We start from the raw sequence: 25,213 nt of genomic DNA, 5'->3' as shown, positions 1-25,213 counted from the left end.
AAAACTGGGTCTTCAAGAAGTATATATGTGTCCTCTAATGCAGCCGTCCCCAACCTTTTTGGTGCCAGGGACCGGTTTCGCGGAGGGGGAGGGGGCGGTTCAGGCGCTAATGTGAGTGATGGGGAGCATCAGGTGAAGCCTCGCTCTCTCACCCGATACTCACCTCCTGCTGTGTGACCCGGTTCCTAACAAGACTCGAACAGGTACCGGTCCCCCGACTGGGGGTTGGGGACCCCTGTGCCAATTAACTACCCAAATTCACTCTCTTTAAAAGTAAAAATATCAGGACTATGTAGTCACTAAAAAGAATGAGCTCTAAGTGTTCTAAGATCTGATGTTTATGATGAGTGGAAAAGCAAGTTGTAACAGCAATCATTTGATTCAATTTAAAATATTTACACATATTTGCCTGGAAAAGGCATGGAATGACGCACACAGTGGCTGACGGAAGAGTGGGATTGTGGTGTGCAGAGAAGGTGAGGAAGGGGATTTACCCTTTTTAAAAAAAAATCATTTCTGAATTGTCTGGGTTTTTCACTGAGTGTGTAGTTAAATTAAATTCTTAAAAATTAATTAGGAGACATCACACATGTTCACCAAGAATCCTTATCAACCTTTACTGCATTTGGAGGCTGTTACATTCTTGGTTTGCCTGGGTCCATGCAGAGTTCAATTCCTTCACCAGACATTCCTTGAATATCAGGTTCTTTGCTGGGTACCAGGCTACCAAGATGAATAACAGCCGGTCCACGACAGGATGGAAATCTGCCCCAGCATGCAGATAAGAGGAACAGCGAATTTGGTAAAGAAAGGGGCACCGTCATCACTAGGGATACAACAGCTTTCTCGCTCGATTCATAACTGGCCTTCTGTAGGCTTCATCTTTTGGCAGCGCAATTGGCAAACGTCATCCCCTCATTCTTAAAAGTCAAATTTAGGATTAGGACTCCAGTTAATACCGCTGAGCTAGAGGTGTCCTTCGGGAAAGAGAAGTCCCCTGAATATACCCACTGTGGTACTCAGAATAGATTTTGCAGCTGCACACAGATCCTGTCTTGTCTGTTGTCTGTGCTGAGTAATTTCGATTCTGGGACAGCAAAGGGGCAGCTGGGGACTTTGAGCCAAATTTTACCTTTCAACTGAAGCCAGGGAAACAATTTGCAACAAAGTGGCAGACGATGCAAAGTGCTATGTTGAACGCTAGATTGTGCTTTATTTTTTCCTCCCAACTTTACGTTTCCATGCATCAAAATGTTGATGCTACAAATATTGGATACCACGCTTACCTGATAGGCTTCTTCCATCCCACCTGGGCGCGGGGGCTCAGAGCGAGTGCGCGAACCGCGGCTGGAGCCCGCCTCTCGCGGCCGAAGCGGGCTCGACCGGCCGCGGGTTCCCCTACTGGCCCCGGTGCCCGAGCCGCTCCGCCGCCGGAGCTCCCGCAGTCAGCCCCCGGCGCGCACGCGCGCTCCCCTCGGGCGGCCTCGGCGCCTCCGGTCTTCGGCAGGGCTGCGACTGGACAACGCCAATGGGCGGGGCGGGGCGGGGCGGGGCGGGGCGGGGCGAGAGCTCGCGGCCACGTGACCCATGCCAACATGGCGGCGCCCAGCGGCGTCCACCTGTTCGTCCGTAGAGGTAAGCACCTGGAGGACAGTCCCTCGGGGCTTCTCACTGTCGCTCACTGGCTACGCAGTCGGGTTCAAAGGAATACACGTCCTCGATCAGACATCTCGGCGCACACGGATGTGCTTTCAGTTCTGCGGACACACGCAGGCCCACACGGCGACACACTGCCACAGGAACATACCCACATGTGTTCATTTGTCACTCGTCTAGATCGCGTTACTGCGTGGCATCTATTTGCAGTCCCTCCTTGAGTTTTATGGGACATTGTCTGAAGTTTTCTTCGCCCACGTCAGTTGTGTGATTGGTGTAGCAAACTTAATTATTCCGGTTGCGGAGCGATGAACCTACAGCAACTGAAATGCGCCTGGACACCCAGTTGCCCCAGAGAAAGCAACTTGAATCTGTTGGCATGATACAACACGGCTTTGGGGGAACTTGCAAAATGTGATTATTCTCTTCCGTTGACTTAAAGTTAAGAAGAGGAGAAATTATGTCTGGTTAGCTTTCAGTAGGTGTTATTCTTGCGTGAGTGGTGAGATTTTAGTAAATGTGCAGATATTTTTGCAGGTGAATCTTTGTTGGATTTGAACCGGTTTCTGAATCTTTCTTGGAAAGATCAAGGAAGTTATTTCAAGGATGGAGGAAGAAGGGAATTAAAATATTTTGAAGGACTATTTAGGTGTCAGGCATGTAGGAACAACAGTCCTGTGAGGCAAATATTATTTTCTCAGTAAATAGCTACTGTTTATTAAGTGCCTTTTAAGTACATGATATTGTGTTAAGCACCTTACATGTGCTAACTACTTTTTAAAACTCAGTGAGTTAGGCATTATTCTCTGTTTGCTGATGAGAAAAGTGAGACAAAGAGATTAACGAATTTGACTAAGGTTGCACAGATTGTAAGAGGCAAAATGGGCATTTGAACATGACTTTGTTTTTTGGTGTGTTTTTTTTTTTAAGGGCTCATTCCTCTGCCCTGCATGGCATGGTCTCTTCACAGAAATCAGTGAGCAAAGTGGAAAATCAGAGAAGGACGAGTATGATGAGTGTGTGTGAAAAGTAAAGAGGAAGATGTTTTTAGAGAGGAAGGAGGTTGGTAGATGGATAGACCTCAGTCTTTCATGTAATACAGTGTTAGTGGAGTGAGTAAGGAGCCACAGGAAGATCTGAGGTGAGAGATGTGTAAAGGGAAGGTGATGTAGGCAGTATTTTGGACTGGTTGGATGGGAGAGTGGAGGCCAATGTGAGAGTACAGCCTTGTGAAAAGAGCACCAATTTACATCTCTTAAGATCTGGGCTCCAATCCAGACTCTATTTACTAATCAAGTTACTTTTCTTTTTCCTCTTTTGACAAGAATTAATGGTGTTTCAACTGCGTTTTTGTGCACTGCAGGTAATGTTGAAGAGGATCTGGGCAGATAGTCAAGGTAGAGGAGGAGCCAAAACACACACATGTGTATTACATGCATACACACATATGTATGCATATGTATATAATCTCTTTGCAGATTATAGAAATAACATATTCATCTTTTTTGTCACTTATGATTTTGACAGTGGTGGTTCAGACAATCTTAGCAAAAGCTATTACAGAAATAGCTATAGTAACCCATCCCACTGTACCCCACAAGAGGGTTATCTTCTGACTAGAAGGGGGGGAATCTTCTGATTAGAAGAGGGAGGGAAAATATGTCATCAGGAAGAGATTTGGTGATGCAGAAAGGCCCATTTATGGACTATTCATAACTAGTTTTATTAAACATTGCAGACAGGTTGTCCTGTACTACCTGTTTTCCACCCCCCAGGGTTGAAAAGGAAGGGGAAATTTATGAAGGGTCCTCTCTCCTCTGTCTTCCTCCTTTTCACCCTTTGAGATTGATGTAAATTAATCCACTGTAAGTCTTTATGTGCTAGGATTTATCACCAGCATCTGTGTGCACCTTTCCCTCCTAGAAAATGGGGAGAGATTTTTTTAACCTCTTAAGAAGGGCCTGAGGTTTCTCTCATGACTCTCCAGCTCATTGTAGCATTAATCACAGTACACCCTCTATACAGTAGTTACCTCTTCCTCTCACCATCCCCACTCCTAACTAGACTGTTCATTCGTGTTGAGCAGGAACTGTGTCTTATCTATATGTCTATCTTAACAAGCACAGTACCTGGCTCAAAAGCTTACTGAATTGAGAGGCTGTTAAGGATTGTTCTCAAAAAAAAAAAAAAAGACTTGTTCTCTTCTGGGGAATTCTCTGGTTGTTCAGTGGTTAGGACTGGGCACTTTCACTGCCGAGAGCACAGGTTCAATTCCTAGTTGGGGAATTAAGATCCCGCAAGCCCTGTGGCACGGCCAGGCTTGTTCTCTTCTGTCATGGGTCGAAACTATAAGTACTGACACTGGAAAGGGGAAAGGACGGATTAGTCTCTTGGAACGTAGAGAGAAGGTAGCAATAGCCTTTTAGGGATGGAAATATTCCCTGGTATTAGCACTGGTAGTAAATCCCAGATCACGGTGCAAAAACCCTACCCTGGGGCCCCAGGAGCTCTCTCCTTGCTTAATCTCTCACTCCCAGTTCCCACTTTACTAAAATCTTTGTTCTAGCTCTCAAAGCTGCTACACAAGATTCTTTCTTTGCCCAGTGAATCTGGGAAGGAATAGGGAAGGCAAAGAAGGGGGCATATTTTCTCTTTTACACTCTTGTTCCTTTTATGAGCCAGTCTCTCCTGGCTTGCTTCCCGTTTCTCTGATTTTCCCAGATTTTCACGAGGCTCTTCTTCTACTTCTGGGTTTATAAATATTAGTGTTCCCCAGGATTCTGCTCAAAGCCCCGTTTCCTCTCTTTGTTGTCAACAGTCAATATACCTCAGTGACTGTCAAATCTATACAATTTTTAAAAAATCAAGAGTATCCCCTGGAACTGAGCACCAGGCCTCACTGCCAGCTCTCTGTTAGGCATCTTTTCCTAGATGTCTCGCAGGCTTCTTAAGCTCAACAGGTCCAATATGGAAATGAATATTTTTCTGCACATCGTCTGCTCCTCCACATACGTACTGTGTCTCCATTAAAGGCATCACCATCCAGGCAGTACCTAAGTACAAGCATTTAAGTTCTTTTGGTCCCCACCACTGCCTTCAGTGTCTATGTCCAGTGTGTCAGTAGATCCCATTTCTTGGATGCCTCCAGTTTTCTGCATGGTCTGGGTACAGTTCTTTACCATCGCTTGTAACTCCCTTGGAACTAGTATCCACCCCAGTCCATCTTCTTTTCCACAACCAGCTGTCTTTCTAAAATTCGGATCTGATTATGATGCTTCTCTACTAAAAAAACCCCTGGGGACTCTTCATTGCTGGAATAAAGTCTGAATCCCTTAGCATCAAAGGATGACACCATCTCAGGCTGGCCTCAGTTTACCTTTTCAGACTCATGTCCTGCCAGTGTCCTAACCTCACATCTCTGCTAAGGTTTGCCATTGGGTACCCCCTTAATTGCTTTGCCTGCGTTGTCTTTTTTCACCCAGCAAACCGTTCATCCTTCAAGGCCATTTTTAAATGCCATCTCTCCTTTGAAGCTGTCTTTGCCTCTGCCCAGGCTAAGCTAACCCAGTCTGCTTACATAGCACTCAGGGCATGCCTTTATCACAACACTTATTACCCTGTATCAGAGTATGTATATGTATATGAAAAGTATTTCTTTACACCTCTACCTCCTGTGCTAGAATGGGAGCTCTTAGAGGCAAGAATCCTATCTTCTTCATCTCTGTCTTCCCAAAACCTGGCGTGCAATTGTGTGTACATAGTAAGTACTCAGTTTCATAACTGAATGAAAGACATTTCAGAATGTGACCTCCTATAGGAGCATTTGTGCACAAAAGTTATATGGTAGGCCTAAAGAATAATTTTTTTCAAAAATGTCAGTTTTCATTATATGACCAGGCCTAGTTAGTGACTTTATTCCCTGCCTGCCCCCTTTTATGTTCCACATCCCTCCAAGACTAATTTAAGACGGTATTACTTCTGTATACCTTTTTGGGCAGCTGTGAGAATTCCAGGTAATTTGAGCTGTGAGTCAGACTTATTGGAGATAATTAGAAAAAGAGGTTGGGAGGGGGAAAGGAAGAAATCTACAAGAGAAGCACTTGAGGCTTAAGCATTGTAGCCATGGGAGAGATGAAGGAAGGTGATGGGAGTAAACCCTTGGATCTAATCACTATCCTGCTGTCCTTCCACAATCCGTGTGGAGGGAACTGAAGCCAGTGAGAGGAGAGAGGCAGATTGTGGGTGAGTCCAGCAGAAAGTCTAAGAAGGGCACAGTTGGTGGGTGTGTGAAGTAGTTTGGTCTTTCCAGAGGGCTGTGTGGCATTGTGTATCAAGGTGTAAGGTATGCGTACTTTTTACCTAACAATTCTGCTTTTAGGAATTTATCCTGAGAGAACAGTAGGATGAGTGTACAAAGATGGATAAATAAAAACGTAACTTTATAATGATAGTAATTGGGAAATATTCACCAGAATCTGAAATGTCCATTGGTAAGAGAATGACTAAATAAATTATGGTTCATCCGTGCAATCGGGTGCTATGCAACCATTAAAAAGATGATGTAGATATACTGTAGACTTAAAAAATCATGGACATATATGGAGAAGAAAGGCTGGGTATAGAACAGTAAATCCCACTCGCATAAAATCTGTATCTTTGTTTCCTTATTTGTGTATATGCCCAAAAAGATATCTGGAATGATGTTCCCCAAAGTGTTCATAGCTGTTATTTCCAGATGGTAAGATTGGACTGATTTTTACTTTCCTTATACTTGATGTGTTTGAATTTTATACATTAAGAAGACAGCACTTTCATTTTCCAAACCTTTTTTTAAAAAACTGTAGAAAAGAAAAAACCAACCAAATACAAAAGATATCAAATGTTTGAATGGGATCAGACCCAAGGGAAAAATGTCTTTTACTGTGCATATTCTCTGCAACAAAGCAAAATGTCTGTGTAATTTATAATACAGGAAAGGAATATCTTTAAGATTTCCATGATCAAAGAATGGTAACTAGAAGTTACTTATATATACTCATTACTATAATTTAAGATACATATAATGCTACTAATATTTTATTATTCTTTTTTTAAATAGACATACAAATATTTACAAGTGCTTCTGTTCATTTGTGACTCTAAAGCCATAGATTCTTCCAGTAAGAATTTTCTTACGATAGTGGTTTTCAAAAATTTAACCTCCAGGTAGGGGAGTGGCTATTTTACATCATAAATTAGGTACTTTAAACTTTTGTCAATTGACCTGAGATCCTCACTGTTTTGTATAGCTTCTGTAGGAAAATGTATCCTCAGTTTCATCAAACCAACTAAGAATTTAACTTTTGGGATGTAAGGCATGGGTGATTTGGAAAATACTGTTAATAAGGAGCTTTCTGTGTCTTAAACTGTATTCGTGTTGATAGCCAGAGGATGGAGATGGATTTTCGCTATATGGTATTTTTTAACAAATACCTTTCAACTCTGTTATGATATGGCTTGTTACTACATAAATTAAAGCATACTTAACAATCAAATCATGGCCCTGAAGTCCCTAAAGTCAGACTTGTCCTTCAAGCCATATGCGCTCTTATGTTTTCTCTCTGCTTGAAATAGTTTTCCATAACACATAGTTCCTGTCTCTCATTGAAATTGTGATTTAATACACAGTACAGGGCGTGAAGACCCTCAGTGATAAATGCTGTGCAGTCACTAACAACAGCAACAAAAAGATGTTGACCTCTGTTTGTTGATGTGGAATGATATTCACAATGTATATTATTTGGAAAATGCGAGTTATAGAGCAATTTAATATTATCTCATTTTGTGAAATCAAACACTGATATCTCCATGTGTGTCGAAGTGTATAACATACAGAGAGAGAAAGAGAGAGAGAATGGCATTCACCTAAATAAATATTCAGTTTTTATGAAATGCTCACTTTCCCCAAGCATTGGAAATCTTTGAAAATGCAGAGTGGAGGCTACATATCTTCGGGAATTTGGCAAAGATGGGAGGAGAATAATATATATGCAGAGCTTCATTTGAACATCATCTTGTTTTGCAGTTAAAACAGTTTTTTCTTTTTTAGCTTTTGAACGTGCAGAATTTCAAACATACAGAAAAGTTGAGAGAGCAGTACATACCCATCACCTAGTTACAACAGTTATCAATTTATGGTAGCTCTTATTTCACTTTTACCCCCAGCCACTTCCCCTCCCCAAGCTGGGTTATTCTGAAGCACAACTCAGATATATAATCTCATCTGTAGATTTTTCATTATGTATCTCTAAAAGCCAGGAGCCTTTAAAATTTTCTTCATATATGGTACTTATCAGTTCTAGAATTTACATTTGGTTCTTTTTTTATTTTATTTTTTAATGGTTTATTTATTTATTTATTTTTGTCTGCATTGGGTCTTCATTGCTGCACGCGGGCTTTCTCTAGTTGCGGCAAGTGGGCGCCACTCTTCGATGCGGTGCGCAGGCTTCTCATCGCAGTGGTGTCTCTTGTTGCAAAGTGTAGGCTCTAGGTGCGCTGGCTTCAGTAGCTGTGACATGCAGGCTCAGTAGTTGTGGTGCGTGGGCTTAGTTGCTCCATGGCATGTGGAATCTTCCTGGACCGGGGATCGAACCCGTGTCCTCTGCATTGGCAGGCAAATTCTTAAACACTGTGCCACCAGGGAAACCCCTGCATTTGGTTCTTTTCTTATAGTTTCCATTTCTGTGTTGAGATTTCCCAGCTGTTCACTCATGTTCATCTTTTCTTGTAAGCACTTGTACCTACATATTTAGAATAGCTGTTTTAAAGTCCTTATCTGTTAATCTGTCATTTGGGCGATCTCAGGGTCTTTTTCTGTTTAATTGACTCTTTTTTTCCCTTGACTGTGGGTCACATTTTTCTGTTCTTCATATGTCTTCTATTATGTAATTATATATATATGACATAGTAGATAATACCTTGTAGAGATTATGTTGTTCTGCAAGGCTTGGTTTTCTTCTTTGGTAGGGGTGATCCGTTTGTTTTGCTCTTCGTCCTAGAGTGTGGCTCTTACTCTAATGCAGAGTTCAGCAAACTTTTCCTATAAAGGACCAGATAGTAAATATCTTAAACTTTTGTGGGCCCTGTGGTGTCTATTACAGCTACTCAAGTCTGCTAATATAGGACAAAGGCAACATAGACAGTACATAAACAAATGAGCATAGCTATATTCCAATAAAATTTTATTTATAAGAAAGACAGTGAGGGACTTCCCTGGTGGTCCAGTGGGTAAGACTCTGCACTCCCAATGCAGGGGGCCCGGGTTTGATCCCAGGTCAGAGAACTAGATTCCACATGCATGCGCAACTAAGAGTTTACATGCTGCAACTAAGACCTGGCACAGCCTAAGTAAATAAATAAATATTTTTTATTTTATTTTATTTTTTTCTTTTTTTTTTATCATTCTTCCCTGTGATATTTCTAGAATGATGGTTGATACCTTGAAGGCTGTAGGATAAATATAGAATCAAAATAAGACCAGTTAGATGTGTGATCCAGCTGGTGAACATAACAGAACTGGTTAGTCTAATGATTCCTGTCACTTAGATCAGGGCATGGCCAGATTCATACCTTTACCCACAACACATACAATATAGAGATCAGAGCAAGTGAACAGTTGATGAAAGTTGTTTCTCTGGTGGGTGAAGTAACTAGACAAAATAAAAATTACCATTGGAAAATGTGCATTGAAAGAAAGAGAAAAAAGAAAGAAAGAGAGAGAGAGCTGGGTTTGGCTCACAGGTCTTAATTTGCCCACCCTTGTTCTGCATGTGCATGGTTCTTACTCCTGAGGGCTCAGTAGATTTTTCTGGTCCCAGCTGAATGCCTGTGGGGCTCAGTGATACTCTGGTTGGGCTAAGACTTCAACTTCTTCCAGCCCTGCAACCTCTGGAATCTCTGTTCAGCTCTCAGCCTGCAGCAGCCACTGTCTGGTAGTGCCTTTCTGTTTTCCAAAATGCTCAGTACCTGCCACACAAATTCCAGCTGCTTCAGCAGTCAACCCTCCGCTCTCTGCCTCCCTAACTAAATAGTGAGGTGCTGTGCTTGGCTTGGGCTACATCTCCCAATGCCACATTTGGGATGGTTTCCCCAGGCAGAACACTGGAGCCAATCTGGGCTCATCTTGTGTATTTATTTACCCTTAAGGTTCACTGTCCTACATTGTTCAACAGCCAATGCCAAAAAAATAGTTCTTTCACATTTTGTCTAGTTGTCTAGTTGTTTAAGTCAGGAAGGAATTCTAGTGCCAGTTATGCTTACGTGGCTGGAAGAAGTTGTCAGGTTTTTGGTTTTTTTTTAATTCAGTAAGTTTATTTTCCCAATTTTTTTCTTTTTTTCTTGAAATTTATTTGTTGAAGCAACTGATTCACCTGTCTGCCCTAATGGAACTTTCCACATTCTGGATTTTGCTGATTTTATATCCAATGGAGTCATTTAAAACATTCCTCTATTAACTGGCAATTAGATCCAAGGCCTGACTTGATTTGTTAGACTTCTTTTTTTTTTTCATTTAATATTTATATTTTATTAATACTGCCTTACACATTAAGATAAAGTCCTTAATTTAAAAAAAAAAACTTTTAATTTCTTTTTGTATTTTTTTTTAATTTTAATTTAATTTTATTTTATTTTTAGGCTCTTTATTGGAATATAATTGCTTTACACTCTTGTACCAGTCTTTGAGGTACACCAAAGTGAATCAGCTGTATTTATACATATATCCCCATATTCCCTCCCTCCCTCGACTCCCCCCCACCCTCCCCGTCCCGACCCTCTAAGGCATCACCCATCATCGAGTTGATCTCCCTTTATTATACAGCAACTTCTCACTGGCTATCTATTTTACAGTTGGTAGTGTATATATGTCTATGCTACTCTCTCACTCTGTCCGAGCTTCCCCTTTGCCCCCCGCCCCCCCAACCCCATGTCCTCCAGTCCATTCTCTGCATCTGCGTCCTTATTCCTGTCCTGTCACTGGGTTCATCAGGACCATTTTTTTTTTTTTTTAGATTCTGTATATATGAGTTAGCATACAATATTTGTTTTTCTCTTTCTGGCTTACTTCATTCTATATGACAGACTCTAGGTCTATCCACCTCATTACACATAGCTCCATTTTATTCCTTTTTATGGCTGAGCAATATTCCATTGTATATATGTGCCACATCTTCTTTATCCATTCATTTGTTGATGGGCATTTAGGTTGCTTCCATGTTCTGACTGTTGTAAATAGTGCTGCAATAAACATTATGGTACATGTTTCTTTTTGGATTATGGTTTTCTCTGGGTATATGCCCAGTAGTGGGATCACTGGGTCATATGGTAGTTCCATGTTTAGTTTTTTAAGGAACCTCCAAACTGTTTTCCACAGTGGCTGTACCAATTTACATTCCCACCAACAGTGCCGTAGAGTTCCCCTTTCTCCACACCCTCTCCAACATTTGTTGTTTCTAGATTTTGTGATGATGGCCATTCTGACCGGTGTGAGGTGATACCTCATTTTGGCTTTGACTTGCATTTCTCTGATGATGAGTGATGTTGAGCATCTTTTCATGTGTTTGTTGGCCATCTGTATGTCTTCTTTGGAGAAATGTTTATTTAGATCTTCCGCCCATCTGTGGATTGGGTTATTTGCTTTTTTGGTATGAAGCTGCATGAGCTGCTTGTATATTTTGGAGATTAATCCTTTGTCCGTTGTTTCGTTGGCAACTATTTTCTCCCATTCTGAGGGTTGCCTTCTTGTCTTGTTTATGGTTTCTTTTGCTGTGCAAAAGCTTTTCAGTTTCATTAGGTCCCATTTGTTTATTTTTGATTTTATTTCCATTATTCTAGGAGGTGGATCAAAAAGGATCTTGCTTTGATGTATGTCATAGAGTGTTCTGCCTATGTTTTCCTCTAGGAGTTTTATAGTGTCTGGCCTTACATGTAGGTCTTTAATCCATTTTGAGTTTATTTTTGTGTATGGTGTTAGGAAGTGTTCTAATTTCATTCTTTTACATGTTGCTGTCCAATTTTGCCAGCACCACTTATTGAAGAGGCTGTCTTTTTTCCATACTATATTCTTGCCTCCTTTGTCAAAGATAAGCTGCCCATACGTGCTTGGGTTTACCTCTGAGTTCTCTATTCTGTTCCATTGATCTTTCTTTCTACTTTTGTGCCAGTACCATACTGTCTTGACCACTGTGGCCTTGTAGTATAGTTTGAAGTCAGGAAGCCTTATTCCACCTACTCCATCTTTCCTTCTCAAGATTGCTTTGGCTGTTTGGGGTCTTTTGCGTTTCCATACAAATTGTAAGATTTCTTCTAGTTCTGTGAAAAATGCCATTGGTAATTTGATAGGGATTGCGTTGAATCTGTAAATTGCTTTGGGTAGTACAGTCATTTTCCCAATGTTGATTCTTCCAATCCAAGAACATGATATGTCTCTCCATCTGTTTGTATCATCTTTGATTTCTTTCATCAGTGTCTTATAGTTTTCTGCATACAGGTCTTTTGCCTCCTTAGGCAGGTTTATTCCTAGATATTTTATTCTTTTTGTTGCAATGGTAAATGGGTGAGTTTCCTTAATTTGTCTTTCTGCTCTTTCATTGTTAGTGTATAGGAATGCAGGAGATTTCTGGGCATTAATTTTGTATCCTGCTACTTTACTAAACTCATCAATTAGTGCTAGCAGTTTTCTGGTAGAGTCTTTAGGGTTTTCTATGTATAATATCATGTCATCTGCAAAGAGTGACAATCTTACTTCTTCTTTTCCAATTTGGATTCCTTTTATTTCATTTTCTTCTCTGATTGCTGTGGCTGAAACTTCCAAAACTATGTTGAAAAATAATGGTGAGAGTGGGCACCTTTGTCTTGTTCCTGTTCTTAGAGGGAATTCTTTCAGTTTTTCACCATTTAGAACGATGCTGGCTTTTGGTTTCTCATATATGGCTTTTATTATTTTGAGGTAATTTCCTTCTATGCCCATTTTCTGGAGAGTTTTTTATCATAAACGGATGTTGAACTTTGTCAAAAGCTTTTTCTGCATCTATTGAGATGATCATATGGTTTTTATCCTTCAGTTCATTGATGTGATGTATCACATTGATTGATTTGCTTATATTGATAGACTTCTTTTTTTTTTGGCAAGAATACTTCCTAGAGTGTTGCTTCTTGTGATGTTAGTGGCTACTGGTGATCATTACTTGTCTCCATTAACTCATTAAGGGTTTGCAAAATGGTAATGTTTTAATTCAGTCATTCCTTCTTTGTTTATTGGCTATAAGATATCTACAGAAAGAAACTTTCTCATCAAGTATTTGATTACTGTAATAGACCTCCCCTTGAAAAATTTAAACGTTTGATTTAACTGCATTTACCAGTCTTTAAAATAACAAATGTATCCTCCAAAAGTGACCAATGAATTGTTTAAACTGTGTGGATTTATTTTTAATTGTGTATCTACTTCCTTAATTTTCTGAAAGTGTGTGAAAGGATCACACAGTGTTGAAATGTAATCGTAAAGCAAGATTGCAAGATTATAGAAAGAAGAGCAAAAGCAATTGACAGAAATACCATTAAAAATGAATTTAGGGAATTCTTACTATAACAGTGTTAAAGTGGAAGATTATAGAATAAGAAAGGATCGAACATCCTCCAGTGTTTGTTGCAAGTTGAGTCTCATAATATTAGTCCTTCACATTATAGCAGTTTTGTATCTAGTGAAATGTCAGATCTTGTGCTTAGAATAATATGCTTCTTAATACCCAGAGAGTGATTGTATATCAGAAAAGGCAACTGGTTAAGATTCGATTTTGGATCCTGTCTCTACTACTTATCTTGTGAATTTAAAAAGGAACTTAATTTTCCACTCAACTTTGCTGTGAACTTAAAGCTGCTCTAAAAATTACATCTATTAAAAAAACAACTTAACCTTTCTGAATTTCACTTTCTTCATCTGTTTAAAAAAAGAGGGTATAAAATTATCTAAGTCAAGTGAAAATTAAGAAATTAAGTGGGAGAACCTGTGAAAGCATCTAGCACAAGAAATGTCCCTTGCCTTTTAGCAGATGTTCAACATTGGTTGAAGCAATTACAGGGAAGCCCAGATTCAGGGGAAGGGACATAGAGTCCCTCTTGATGGGATAAGTGTTAGTGAATCGAGACAATCTAAGGCTGTTTCTTTAATACAATGGGACGGGAAAAGGTGAACTCCTTAAATACACGCAAAATTTTGTTGTTTGGGCACTTTCCTAAAGGAAAATATGCGTGACCTAAAATTTCTCGAAATAAGATGTGGTATGAAAAAAAAAATAGCATCTCCCTTAGAATATCAATATTCTTTAAGACCCCTCCCATTGAGAAGTGCAGTCTGTGTCCCCTCCCCTTGAGTCTAGACTGTCTTGTGACTACTTCAACCAGAAGAGGATCGGGGAGGTGATCCCGTGTGACTTACAAGGCTGTCATAGAAGGGGGTGCAGCTTCGGCTTTGTTCACTAGAACAGTCATGCTGGGTGCCTCAGCTGCCTTAGAAGAAACCCAGCGACACTGGGGCTGCCATGGTGTGAGGAAGACAAGCCACCTGGAGAGGTTCCTTGGAGGTTGTCCGATCAGGAGACCTCATCCTTGTGTCATCCCATTGCAAGCACCAGACACGTGAATGCCTTCAGATGGTTCCAGCCCTCAGTCCTGGATTCATCCCCAGCCAAGATTTCTTGACTCAGGGCCTCAGATATCATGCAGCCTCAGACATTCATTTCCAAATTCCTGACCCAAATAATCCTGGAGCATAATGAAATTATTAGATCTTTTAACACGCTGTTAAGTTTTGGGTAACTTATCACACAGCAGTAGTAACTAGGACAGTATATAATGTCTAAGAGCCAGCCACAATTAATTTTCCATGGAAAACCTAAAGAACAACTTATAGGGAGTGCATGCAATCAGGCCGTCACAAAATGTCTCCCACAAAACTCAGAATCACCACACAAAAGGGTGGCTTATCACCAGACACTGATTGATTTATTTATTAAAAAAATTTTTTTTTTTGGCTGCCCGCGTGGCTTGCAGGATCTTAGTTCCCTGACCAGGGATTGAACCTGTACCCTTGGCAGTGAAAGCACAGAGTCCTAACCACTGGACTGCCAGGGAATTCCCTATCACCAGATATTTATAATTTATTCACAGTCTAGATGAAGTTTATCAACCTGGAGTCATTTTTATCATGAGTGAGATTACTGAGTATTATGGCTGACTTTTCCACATTTGCCAGGTTTCCAAGGAGAACAAAGCTAGAAAGTTAATCCAAGGTCAAATGTGTCAGGAGAGAACTATCCATTGAGAAAAGCAAAGTAAGATTATTAATATTGGACAGAATAGAATTTAGGGCAAAAAAGCAGCAAACAGGACAAAGAAGTTCATTCATCTTTTCTCTTTCTACCCTCACTGTCCCCTTAATGATCTATTAGCCGTATGACTCTAATAACCCATTAAGCTGTTGACTCCCATATTTATACCCTTGGCCAAGACCTTCCTCCTAAATACCAGACTCATACATCCATCTGCTCACTTAACATTTCCAAATGTCAAATTCAACATGTTCAAAACTCCAAAACTGGACTTCTAATCTCTTCCCTAAAATTTGCTCCACTCCGAAGACTTCCCTACCTTCCCTTCGCTTGTTAAAAATTTTATCCTATCAGTATGTCAGACCATAAACCTTCAAATCACCCCCAGTTCCTTTCTTTCTCTGTGTCCAATCTGTCAAGAAATTCCATTGACCCTACCTTTAAGATATACCCAGAATGCGTTTTTGACACCCCACGGTCACCACCCTATCACATCTTACCTGGATTATTGCAGTAACCCCTCACTGGTCTCCCTGCTTCTACCCTTGCCCTCCTATACTGGATTCTCAACACAGCAGCCAGACTGAACTTTTAAAAATGTAAAGTCAGATCATGTCATTCTTTCACTCAGAACCTGTTTCACTCAGAGTAAAAGCCAAAGTCCTTATAATGTCCTGTAAGGCCCTACTTATAGCACTGAACACTTTCTGACACACTGTATGACTTATTTGTCATGTTGTCTGTTGCCTGCTTCCCCAAATATATAGACTGTAAGTTTGGCAAAGAGAAGAATTTTTGTTTGTTTTGTTCCCTGATGTATCCCAAGTACCTAGAACAATGCCTGGTACATAAGAAACACTCAATAAAAGTTTTTGAGTGAAGGAATGAAAAGTGGCTAGTTAATAGTGAAACAATAAAGTTAATAATGAATCTTTATGAGTCAAATAACATGTTCAAATATATAAAGCAAGAGCTGTTAACAGCAAAAGGAAAAATGGATAAAACCACAATCATAATAGGAAACTTTAGCATGCCTCTAATTTGGCAATTAACATAGACATAATAAGATTACTGGATTTCAGAATGTTATAATTTGATTTGATTTAATATTAAATTTGATACCTTGGATTAGGATTATTTTACAAATATATATGAAATAGGATAAAAAATGGTTAAGTTATGCCACTGAAAACCTCAATAAATTCTAGAAAGAAAAATTGTGTCAACTGCATTCTCTGATCATGAAGCAGTAATGCACAAATTAATGGGGAAAGAGGAGATTTGACCTGAGTGTTGTGCAAACACAGACAGAACCTAGATAGCGAGGGATGTGCTATTTACACTGTACTGGCCTTGGAATACACAGTTCTCAGCCTCCGTGAGTTCACAGTCCTTGGTGGAATCAAACATATAAGTCAGTTTTGCAGCAGAGTAAGAAGGATGCACAGATAGAGGTAAGCAAATGGTGCAATGGGATCATCCAGTAGAGACCAAGGAGCCTTCACCTTCACAGAGGAGAAGACTAGGCTGAGTCCTGCTGTGCAAGGAGGGCCTGTTCAGATGAAGGAGTCTAGAAACAGAGAGGCCTCTTGTCCAAAGGCAGAGAGAGGGGTGAGAGCCTGTGCAGCCCTCTGGGAGCTCTGCTGGTTTAATATGGCAGGCAAGTAGGGTAACCTTACTGAGCTAGGGAGTAGCCAGCTGGAGATGCTGCTTTTGGCAATAGGATGTACAGGATTTGGGGACCACCTGAATGGGACAGCTGAGGCATGTGTGTGAAAAGAGGTAAAGATATCAGATTCCTGCTCCCTTAGGGTTGCAGGAAATGATAGGTGTGCATGTAAATAGTTTTTCATCTGGGAGGGAGCAGAAAATTGAAGAAGCTCCTCGTCCCTCAATTACTTCTGTTTCTTTCTGTACATTTTTGCAGAGATTAGAGATGAAATGAGGTAGGGAGTTGGGAAATAAGAGGAAAAAATGATAAGGGATAATAGACGGATTGCCCAGCAGTGTTGAGATCCAAGTGAAATTAGAGACCGTGTATTGGTAGTGGCCCCATTCATTGCCACTGTGTGATTTTCTCCAAATGGGCATCATCCTGTGTGTATGAAAGAGTGAAGGTGGGTAGTTGGGTTGATTGGAATTTTCCAGATGGATGCACTGAAAGGACCAGGGAGTAAGAGAAAAGGGCAGAAGAGGGGGTTAGCAAGAGAGGGACTGAATTAGTGAATCCTAGAGTCTAGCCTAGGGTGGACATTTCCCGAGGACTTGGACCTTGTCTGTTGTGTTTGTTTCTGGGCTCGTTAATATACAGTGAATAATCTAAAGTGCGGAAGTAAAAAGGGAAGAGGCTGACAGTTTGGGGGGGAAAGGAGTTGTCCTAAGATGAGAATTTCCAGCAAGAGCAAAGAATAGGTATAGTGAGAATGAGGAGTGAGGGAACCAGAAAGTTTGGGGGAAGTAGTCCGGAGTTTCACGATGACCCAGTGACTTCTGAATTGGGTCAGATGGCTTTTAGTTTAACTGGAGAAAGAAGCCTAATGCATATAACAACGCAAAACAGTATAAGAGTGCTCTGGGAATAAGAGGGAAGAAAGACAGTTTGGGGCTGGAGTGATCACTTCACAGAATGGAGCCTTGAAGGATGAGTAAGGTGGCCAGCGGAGAGGTGGAGGGGTGGGGGGGGGGCATTCCTAAGGGGGTGAGGCAGGACAGTGGTGGGGAAACCATGTGAATACAGGAAAAGTCAAGACCTGTTTGAAGGGTTCTGAAATGGAGGGTTTGGCTGGAGCTGAGCGTTTGCATAGGAGAGTTATAGGAGAGGAAGATTAATAATACAGGTTAGGGCCAGGTGGTAGAGAACATTGAAGGCCAGCTTAGGGTTTATCTTATAGGCAGCAGACACTGATTAAGGTTTTTGACAAATAAGTGAAATGCTGTCTCTGTTTTAACCTGCAGCTGGTGGTGCCCTGGATATATTGAAGAGGAAAAGCTATCACATCATTTGGGAGATACTGGTAGAAACAAAGTGATGAGGGCCTGAATTAGTGCACTGACTATGGGATGGAAAGGGAGAGATGGATGCAAGAAAAATGATACAGAGGAGGAGGAATCAGAGGAAAATCACCTGGTGGTTGGAAGGAGAGGAGCTGTTAAAGCAGAAGAGAGGGAGTTGGCAGAAACGGAGAACCTAGTCAGGAAAAGAGGCTCAGGAGGATATTTTGGGATGACTAAGTAAGGGTCAGTGAAATTTGGCCACTTGAAAGTCATAGCGACTTAGACTAAAATTTTAGCAGTGGAAGGAGAGATGAAAAGTTATGGTGCTGGCTGCAGAGAAGTGTGGAGGTTCTTGGTTCTTTTTTTAAATAACAACTTTATCAAGATATAATTCACAGACCATGTAATTCACCTATTTAAACTGTACAGTTCAGTGGTATTTAGTGTACTCACAGAGTTGTGCAGCCATCACCATCATCAGTTTTAAATTTTCATCACCCCTGAAACCAACCTCTTACCCATTAGCAGTCACTTCCCATCCCCCCTATCTTTACCAGCCCTAGGTAACCACTCATCTACTTTCTGGCTCTATACATTTCCTATTCTGGGCATTTCACGTAAGTGGAATCACACAATGTGTGGTGTTCTGTGACTGGCTTCTTTCACTTAGGACTGTTTTCAGGGTTTATCCATGTTGAAGCATGTATCAGTACTTCATCCCTTTTTCATTGCCAAATAATATTCCACTGAATGGGATATCACATTTTGTTTATCCATCTACCTATTGTTGGACATCTGGGTTGTATCCACTTTTTGACTCCTATGAATAATGCTGCTATGGGCATTTGTGTACAAGTTTTGTGTGGATATACATTTTGCTTTTGACAGAGCCCCTGGCTCTGTTTAGAAGCAGAGGGAAGGAAGGCAGCTAGCAAGGAACAAGGACCACTGGAAATCCTAGAGAGCAGGGGGCTTCCTGGAGTAAGAGCAGACCTGCAGGAGGTGGAAAGGAATGGAAGGAGGAGAAGGGGGAAAATTCCCCTTGGAAGTAATGAGAGTATCTCTGCTTCTACAACAGGAGTGAAGGACGAATGGGAATTTCTTTTTCTAGGAATGAAAATACTTTGAAAATATATTTTCTGATTATAAAAGTAATACGAGGAAGGCTGTATAAACAGAGGCTAAGAATGTGCCTTGTCATTGCTTAGGTTTGAATCCTGATGCTGCTGTCTACCAGTTGTAGAATCTTGGGCCTGTTAACGTATCCAAGCTTCAGTTTTTTCGTTTTTAAGTTGGAGTTGAGACAAGTACTTACCTTACTAGGCTATTATGAGGATTAAAGAAATAATAACTGTGCAGCTGTATTAGGTACTAGCTGCTGTGTCACAAATTATCCCAGACGACAAACACTTACTGTATCACAGTTTCTGAGGGCCAGGAATCTGGGTGTAGCTTAACTGGGTGCCTCTGGCTCAGGAGCTTTCACGAGGTTGCAGCAGAGCCATTGGCGGGAGCTGCAGTCATCCCACTTGACCGGGGCTGGAGGACCCACTGCCAAGCTCGCTCACATGGCTCTAGGCAGACCTCAGTTCCTTGTGGACAACACTTTCTTGCCACCCCGTCTCTCCATCGGACTGCTCACAGCATGGCAGCCTGCTTCTTCCAGAACTGGTGATCCAAGGAGGGTACCAGAGCGCCCACTGTGGCAGAAGCCACAGTCTTTTATAACCCAGTCTCAGAAGTGACATCCCCTCCCTCCTGCTCACACAGACCAGCACAGTGTGGCAGACCAGGGTGTGATGCCAGGAGGCTGGGTTATTGGCGACCATCTTGGCTACCACACAGTTCTTAATAATAAGCCCTTAATAACTACAGTGGGCCCTTGAACCACATGGATTTGAACTGCATGGATCCACTTATATGTGGATTTTTTTTTATAGTAAATACTACAGTGCTACACAGCCCACAGATACTAAGGGCTGACTATTTTTTCGCAGATATTCTCCTGTGAGGAGGGTCTGCACACTTAACCCCCAGGTTGTTCAATGATCAACTGTATTCATAGTGGAAGTATTAAGATATTATAAAAATGTATAAAGAAGAGGGAATTCCCTGGTGCTCCAGTGGTTAGGACTCAGTGCTTTGACTGCCGTGGCCTGGGTTCAATTCCTGGTCTGGGGACTAAGATCCAGCAAGCTGCATGGCACTGCCAAAAAAAAAAAAAAAAAAGTATAAAGAAGAAAGTAAAAGTCACTCTCAGTCCACCATTTAGATAGAATTGGCATTTCTAAAATGATTTTTTCCCTAAGGAGGACTACTAGTAATAGGACTATTTCCAAAAATTCCTTCCACATCCACAAGAGAAAGCTTATTAATTACTGAAATATTAACTTAGGAAAATTAACTTTTGAGATCCTTTCATCTCTCCCATTTGGAGTCTATACATTACACTTGCTCACCCTTCTATTCAGCATGTGATAGTCCTGCACTTGGGGCCTCACATACCCCATCTCTGTCATCAGTAAGATTATGATTTTCCTATAAGGTCAAACAGAAATAGGTCACGGATGAAAAGAACGCCCTCGCCGTACTCCCTGCCAACTGGCTGGTGCAGCTGAAAACCAGCCCCTCTAAGAACTGATGTTACAAAAGACAGCTCCCCTCTGTCGTCTTCTGTCATGTCTCCCCGACTTTATGCTCTGTGGATAGCAGCTGTTCAGGGCATTGCTGAGTGAGCCCAGGGGCGCTGCAATCAGAAATGTGAGGGCGCAACGCAGCAGGAGAAGGCTGGGGTGGAGGGAGGTGCGTTCCGGTGATACAGTGAGTACGTGGGAGACACGACAGACAGCCAGACAGCAGTACGATGGCCCACTGGGAAGCGTGTGAAAGATTATCAATTGCCTCGTTTAAAAAAAAGAAAGCCCCCCGGTAGTCTCTTTCACCAGTGGAGAAAAATCACGGCTGCCGAAGAGAGTCTTATAAAGTCTGTTAGGTGGATTGGTACTTTGTGCTAGCTTCTCTCATAAGGGTCAGGTTAATTTTCTAATACGGTTTTCTACTTTAATGTTATTGCTTTAATCATTAAACTACCACCCGTTCCTTCAGGCAATAGGAAACGATTGAAGATTTAATGAGATTCATATTGCTTGTCCTTAAATGTCGATGACTTCCTGCATGCATATTAATCATTCCTGACCTTGATCTTCAATTCCTTCCCTGCACGGATTCTCATCAAGCATACCTACTAGATCCCGCAGTGTTCACCAGACACCTGGTTTGTTTCCAAAAGTACATCAGCTCTACTGTTCAGTGTACATCAGATATTTCAGTACCCTTGTCTGATTTGTCTTCTAGTTCTTACTATGATTCTAAATCTGGAAAATTTAGGGAGAGAAAAATCAGCAACTCTGAATAGGGGATTTAGCCTAGTTTAAAAGACTCTTCTGTTCAGCAGACCTTGAACACGCCTTAATTGGTTGTCTAGGTCAGTATGTCCAACTGGCAACTCTCAGACCCCATCCAGGCTGCAGAGCGTTTCTGGGTGGCTGAAGTGTGTGCGCTCCGGCTGGCGAGCAGCAGGACTCGGCCTTTGTCGCCTGCTTTGGCGGCCCCAGCCTTTAGTTCAGGCCCACCCCCTCCTGCCACTGGGGCCTGGGAAACCCTGGCTGGCCACCTGGTCTCCTCATGCCCAGCATCCGTGTGTCTGCACCCCCACCCTTGCCCCAGTTATCTCCTCAGCCACCTTGGCAGATTTTCTAACCAACAGTCCTTCCCTGAGAACCAGGACCCAGGACAGGAGTTGTTGGAGTGTGTGAGAGGAGAGGGGAGAGGGCTGAAGAGTCTGAGGGAAGATCAAAGTGAGAGCGAATGGGTGTGGGCGAAAGAGGGAGAAAGGATCACATCAATTGAAGAGAAAATAAGTATGTCAGACGGGGGTGAGGAGGTTGTATACAAGGAGACAGAAAGACTAGGAAGAAGTAGGTAAAGAGGTGAAAGAGCTTGTGTACTGTGATGCCAGTTGCTAAGATAGGAACAAAAGAGGTAAATTTGCGTGTGAAAGAGGCCACCTGTGAGAGAATGGGAAGAGAAAATGGAGAGTGCAAGACAGCTCTGCGCTGTAGAACCTGACCAGGCGCATAACTGGGAAACATGGTTTGACAAAGCATTTTTTCGGATTCATGAATATATTCATAACAAAAAAAGTATTGTTATAAAAAAGCTAAGCCACGAATAGACAGACCCTTAGAAGATGGCATTACATTGAGGTTATTTTAGGAAGTCCCAAATGCTTGCTGGCGGGTTGATTGTTTTAAACGTGGCCCATCCCAACCGGAATGCTGGACAGTATTGATTTTGATGATATAAGTGCTTTTACCATTTCAAAAAAACAAGTAAATGGAGTACTTTTTACATACAAATGGAAGTGTTTCACCTTTTTAAATAATCTGTTGATATCGTTTAACTGAATAAGTAGGAAGATATCCATTTTGTGAAGTAGGTTTTTCATATTTAATGATCAAAATCTTTATCTTTTAAAGATAACTTTTAAAAAGTAGACAGAAAATTTCATACCTTTTAACTCATTTAATTCCACTTCAAGAAGTCTATAGTCAGAAAATAACCAGAAATGCTATCAAAGATTTCGTTTTAAGGATGTCTGTTACAGTATTACTTATATTAGCAAAGAACTGGAAACTCCCTAAGTGTCTAATAAAATAGAGGAATGATTAAATTATAATATATCCATAAGATGAGTGAGACCATTATGCAGTCACACAACTACTTCTTCTAATTCATCTCCACAGTATCCGCAGGTGGCCGTTTAAATAGCACAGTGATCATGTCACTCCCCCTTAAAACCTTCTCGTGGCTTCCCATGGCACTCACCATGAAAATCCTGACCTCCTAGGCTTTGTCTTTTCACCCCAGCTCTCCAGTCCCACTGTTCCTGTCTACTGACCTGCTTTTTCATTCCCTAAGCCCTTTCTTCCTCAGGACCTTTGCACATGAGCTGTTCCCCAGCTCTTATCTGGCTAAATCCTGCTTGTTCTTGAGGTCTTAGCTTCATCAAAGGGATTTCCTGACCCTCTCTACCACCCTGTACTCCACCCCCCAGTATACTCTCTCATTGTGATCTAGGCTTCTCCTTCATAACACACATCACGTTTTAAAATCATATGTTCATTTTTGTGGTTGTTCTTTTAATGCCCAGATCCCCTCTGGACTTTGTCATTTTGTTCTCCTTTCTGAGAGAGTTCCTGAAGTTTATTCTCTGCCCCTTCAATTGAGGTTTTCCTTTCTGTTGTCATATTTTTAATCTTCCAGAGTCTGTTTTGTTCCCTGAAAGTTTTTTAAAAAATATATTCTGTTCTTGTTTCATGGTTGAAGTGTTTTTCTTGACTATATTATTAATAGATTTCTAGAAATTTTCTTTATATATTACTTCCTCTGAGTTTTTTCTTTCTTTTTTTGGTTTGGTATTTATATTTTATATAAGAGGCTTTCTCAGATACCTGGAAATCCATGGTGGTTTGCTTCTGTGTAAGAGGGGGTTTTAAAAAGCTGAGTGGGCTCGTGAGAGACAAGGAAAGCCTGAGAAACTGTCAGAGACTGTAGAAGACTAAGTAATTACATTGTGGAACACTGGGTTGGAGGCTGGCACAGAAAAAAAGGGCATCAGTAGAAAAAATGGTGTAATTCAAATAAGATCCATACTTTAGTTAATAGTAGTCTACTAATATTAATTTCCTGGGTTTGATGATAGAAACTCTGGTTATGTACTATGTTAACATTAGGGTAGGCTGATTGAAGGATGTATAGAAACTCTTTATACTTCTGTTTCCCTTTGTACTATTTTCAAAATAAAAAGTAAAAACAAGACAAACTGAGTGGAAGCTCCGAGCAAGTGATGGGGACAGGTTGCTGAGGGTCAGCTCAGTTGTGGGGTGGTCTGATGGGGCCACTGAATGAGAAAGTGAGGAAGATTATAAGCAAGGAAGTAACAGGTTCAAAGTAGCATGGTATAAAGATCTCCCTGGCTTCAGGGAGGAGAATGATTTGGAGGAGGACTCTAGAAACAGAGAAGAGTAGGGAAGCATTTGCAACTATTTTGGGCGAAAGATGGTAGTGGCTTGGACCAGGGTAGTGGGGGTGGAGAGAAGTGAATGGTCTTAGGAGCTATTTGTGAGGTAGACTCACAAAATGCTTGTTGCTTGGATTTGGGGATGGGGATGATGGAACAGGATGAGTGGTGGGTGACCCCCTGATTCCCAGGTTCTGGTTTAGGCAGTTGGGTAGATTATACCATTCATTGTGAACACTGGAAGGAGGACAAGACTTGGAAGAGAATATGATCGATTCAACATGGAGCGTGTTGAGGGTGAAGTGCCCGGAGAGAGCCAGGTGGAGGTTTCCAGTAAGCAGAGGAGGTGAACAGGTCGAGACAGTTTGGGGGAGGGATGGCGGGTAGAGACGCAGATGTGGAAGTCAGGAACATGCGGTGGCTATGTGACGGAACGTATGTAAGCTCCCTAGGGGAAGGTAGCGGCTTGAGAAGAAGAGGAGTGAGGACAGAACCCTAAGAAAAACTGTTATGTAAGGAGTGATCAGGGGAGGGAAACCTGCAAAAGAGTATGAGGAGTAGCTAGAGAAGTAGGGAGACTTTATGGTTAATTGCCTTTAAGTTAATACTTTGAAGTATCATCTGATTCTGAGGTGTTTCCAGATTCAGTATGATTGACTTCTCTCCTCAGCATCATCCCTGCCTTTCCAGACACCTTCCAGAGACCCTCACACAGAGTCCTGCTGCTGCTTGACGTTCAGAGGGTCCAAACTAAGTCTTCCTTAGGCCAGAACCAACTCATCCTCTCTTCTTCCCTCTTTCTGTTAATGACACAACTATCATCACTCATCTCTGACTCCTTTCCCCTAATCTCTATGTGTTTAATCAGTTATCAAGTTACGTAAATTATACCTCTGCAGTCTCTTGTGTCCGTCCCCTTTCTTACGTTCCCTAAATTATCACAGAGGTTTAATCCCTCATTACTTTTCATCTGTCCTCTTGTAATAGCTTCTTAGCTGTGCAATATCCTGATTCTGCACTCTAATCCATTCTATCCTTTTAATTTACCTAGAGTAATTTCTTTTTTCTAAATTTTATTGAAGTATAGTTGATTTACAATGTTGTGTTAATTTTTACT

At 41.4% G+C, this 25,213-nt stretch overlaps 1 protein-coding gene across 1 annotated transcript in view; it reads left to right on the top strand.

The window, feature by feature from the left end:
• The first annotated feature begins 1,241 nt into the window (after window positions 1–1,241).
• METAP1D (methionyl aminopeptidase type 1D, mitochondrial) overlaps window positions 1,242–25,213 on the top strand; it is a 79,660-nt gene continuing 55,688 nt past the window's right edge. The window contains 3 exon segments of the mRNA XM_057746629.1: window positions 1,242–1,467; window positions 1,470–1,549; window positions 1,551–1,635. Of these exon segments, the coding sequence (XP_057602612.1) occupies window positions 1,242–1,467; window positions 1,470–1,549; window positions 1,551–1,635 (391 nt within the window).

Source organism: Hippopotamus amphibius, chromosome 8 (assembly GCF_030028045.1).
Source record: "Hippopotamus amphibius kiboko isolate mHipAmp2 chromosome 8, mHipAmp2.hap2, whole genome shotgun sequence".
Taxonomy (NCBI): Eukaryota; Metazoa; Chordata; class Mammalia; order Artiodactyla; family Hippopotamidae; genus Hippopotamus; species Hippopotamus amphibius.
The sequence above is the reverse complement of the archived record's forward strand: the minus strand, read 5'-3'. Positions and strand labels throughout refer to the sequence as shown.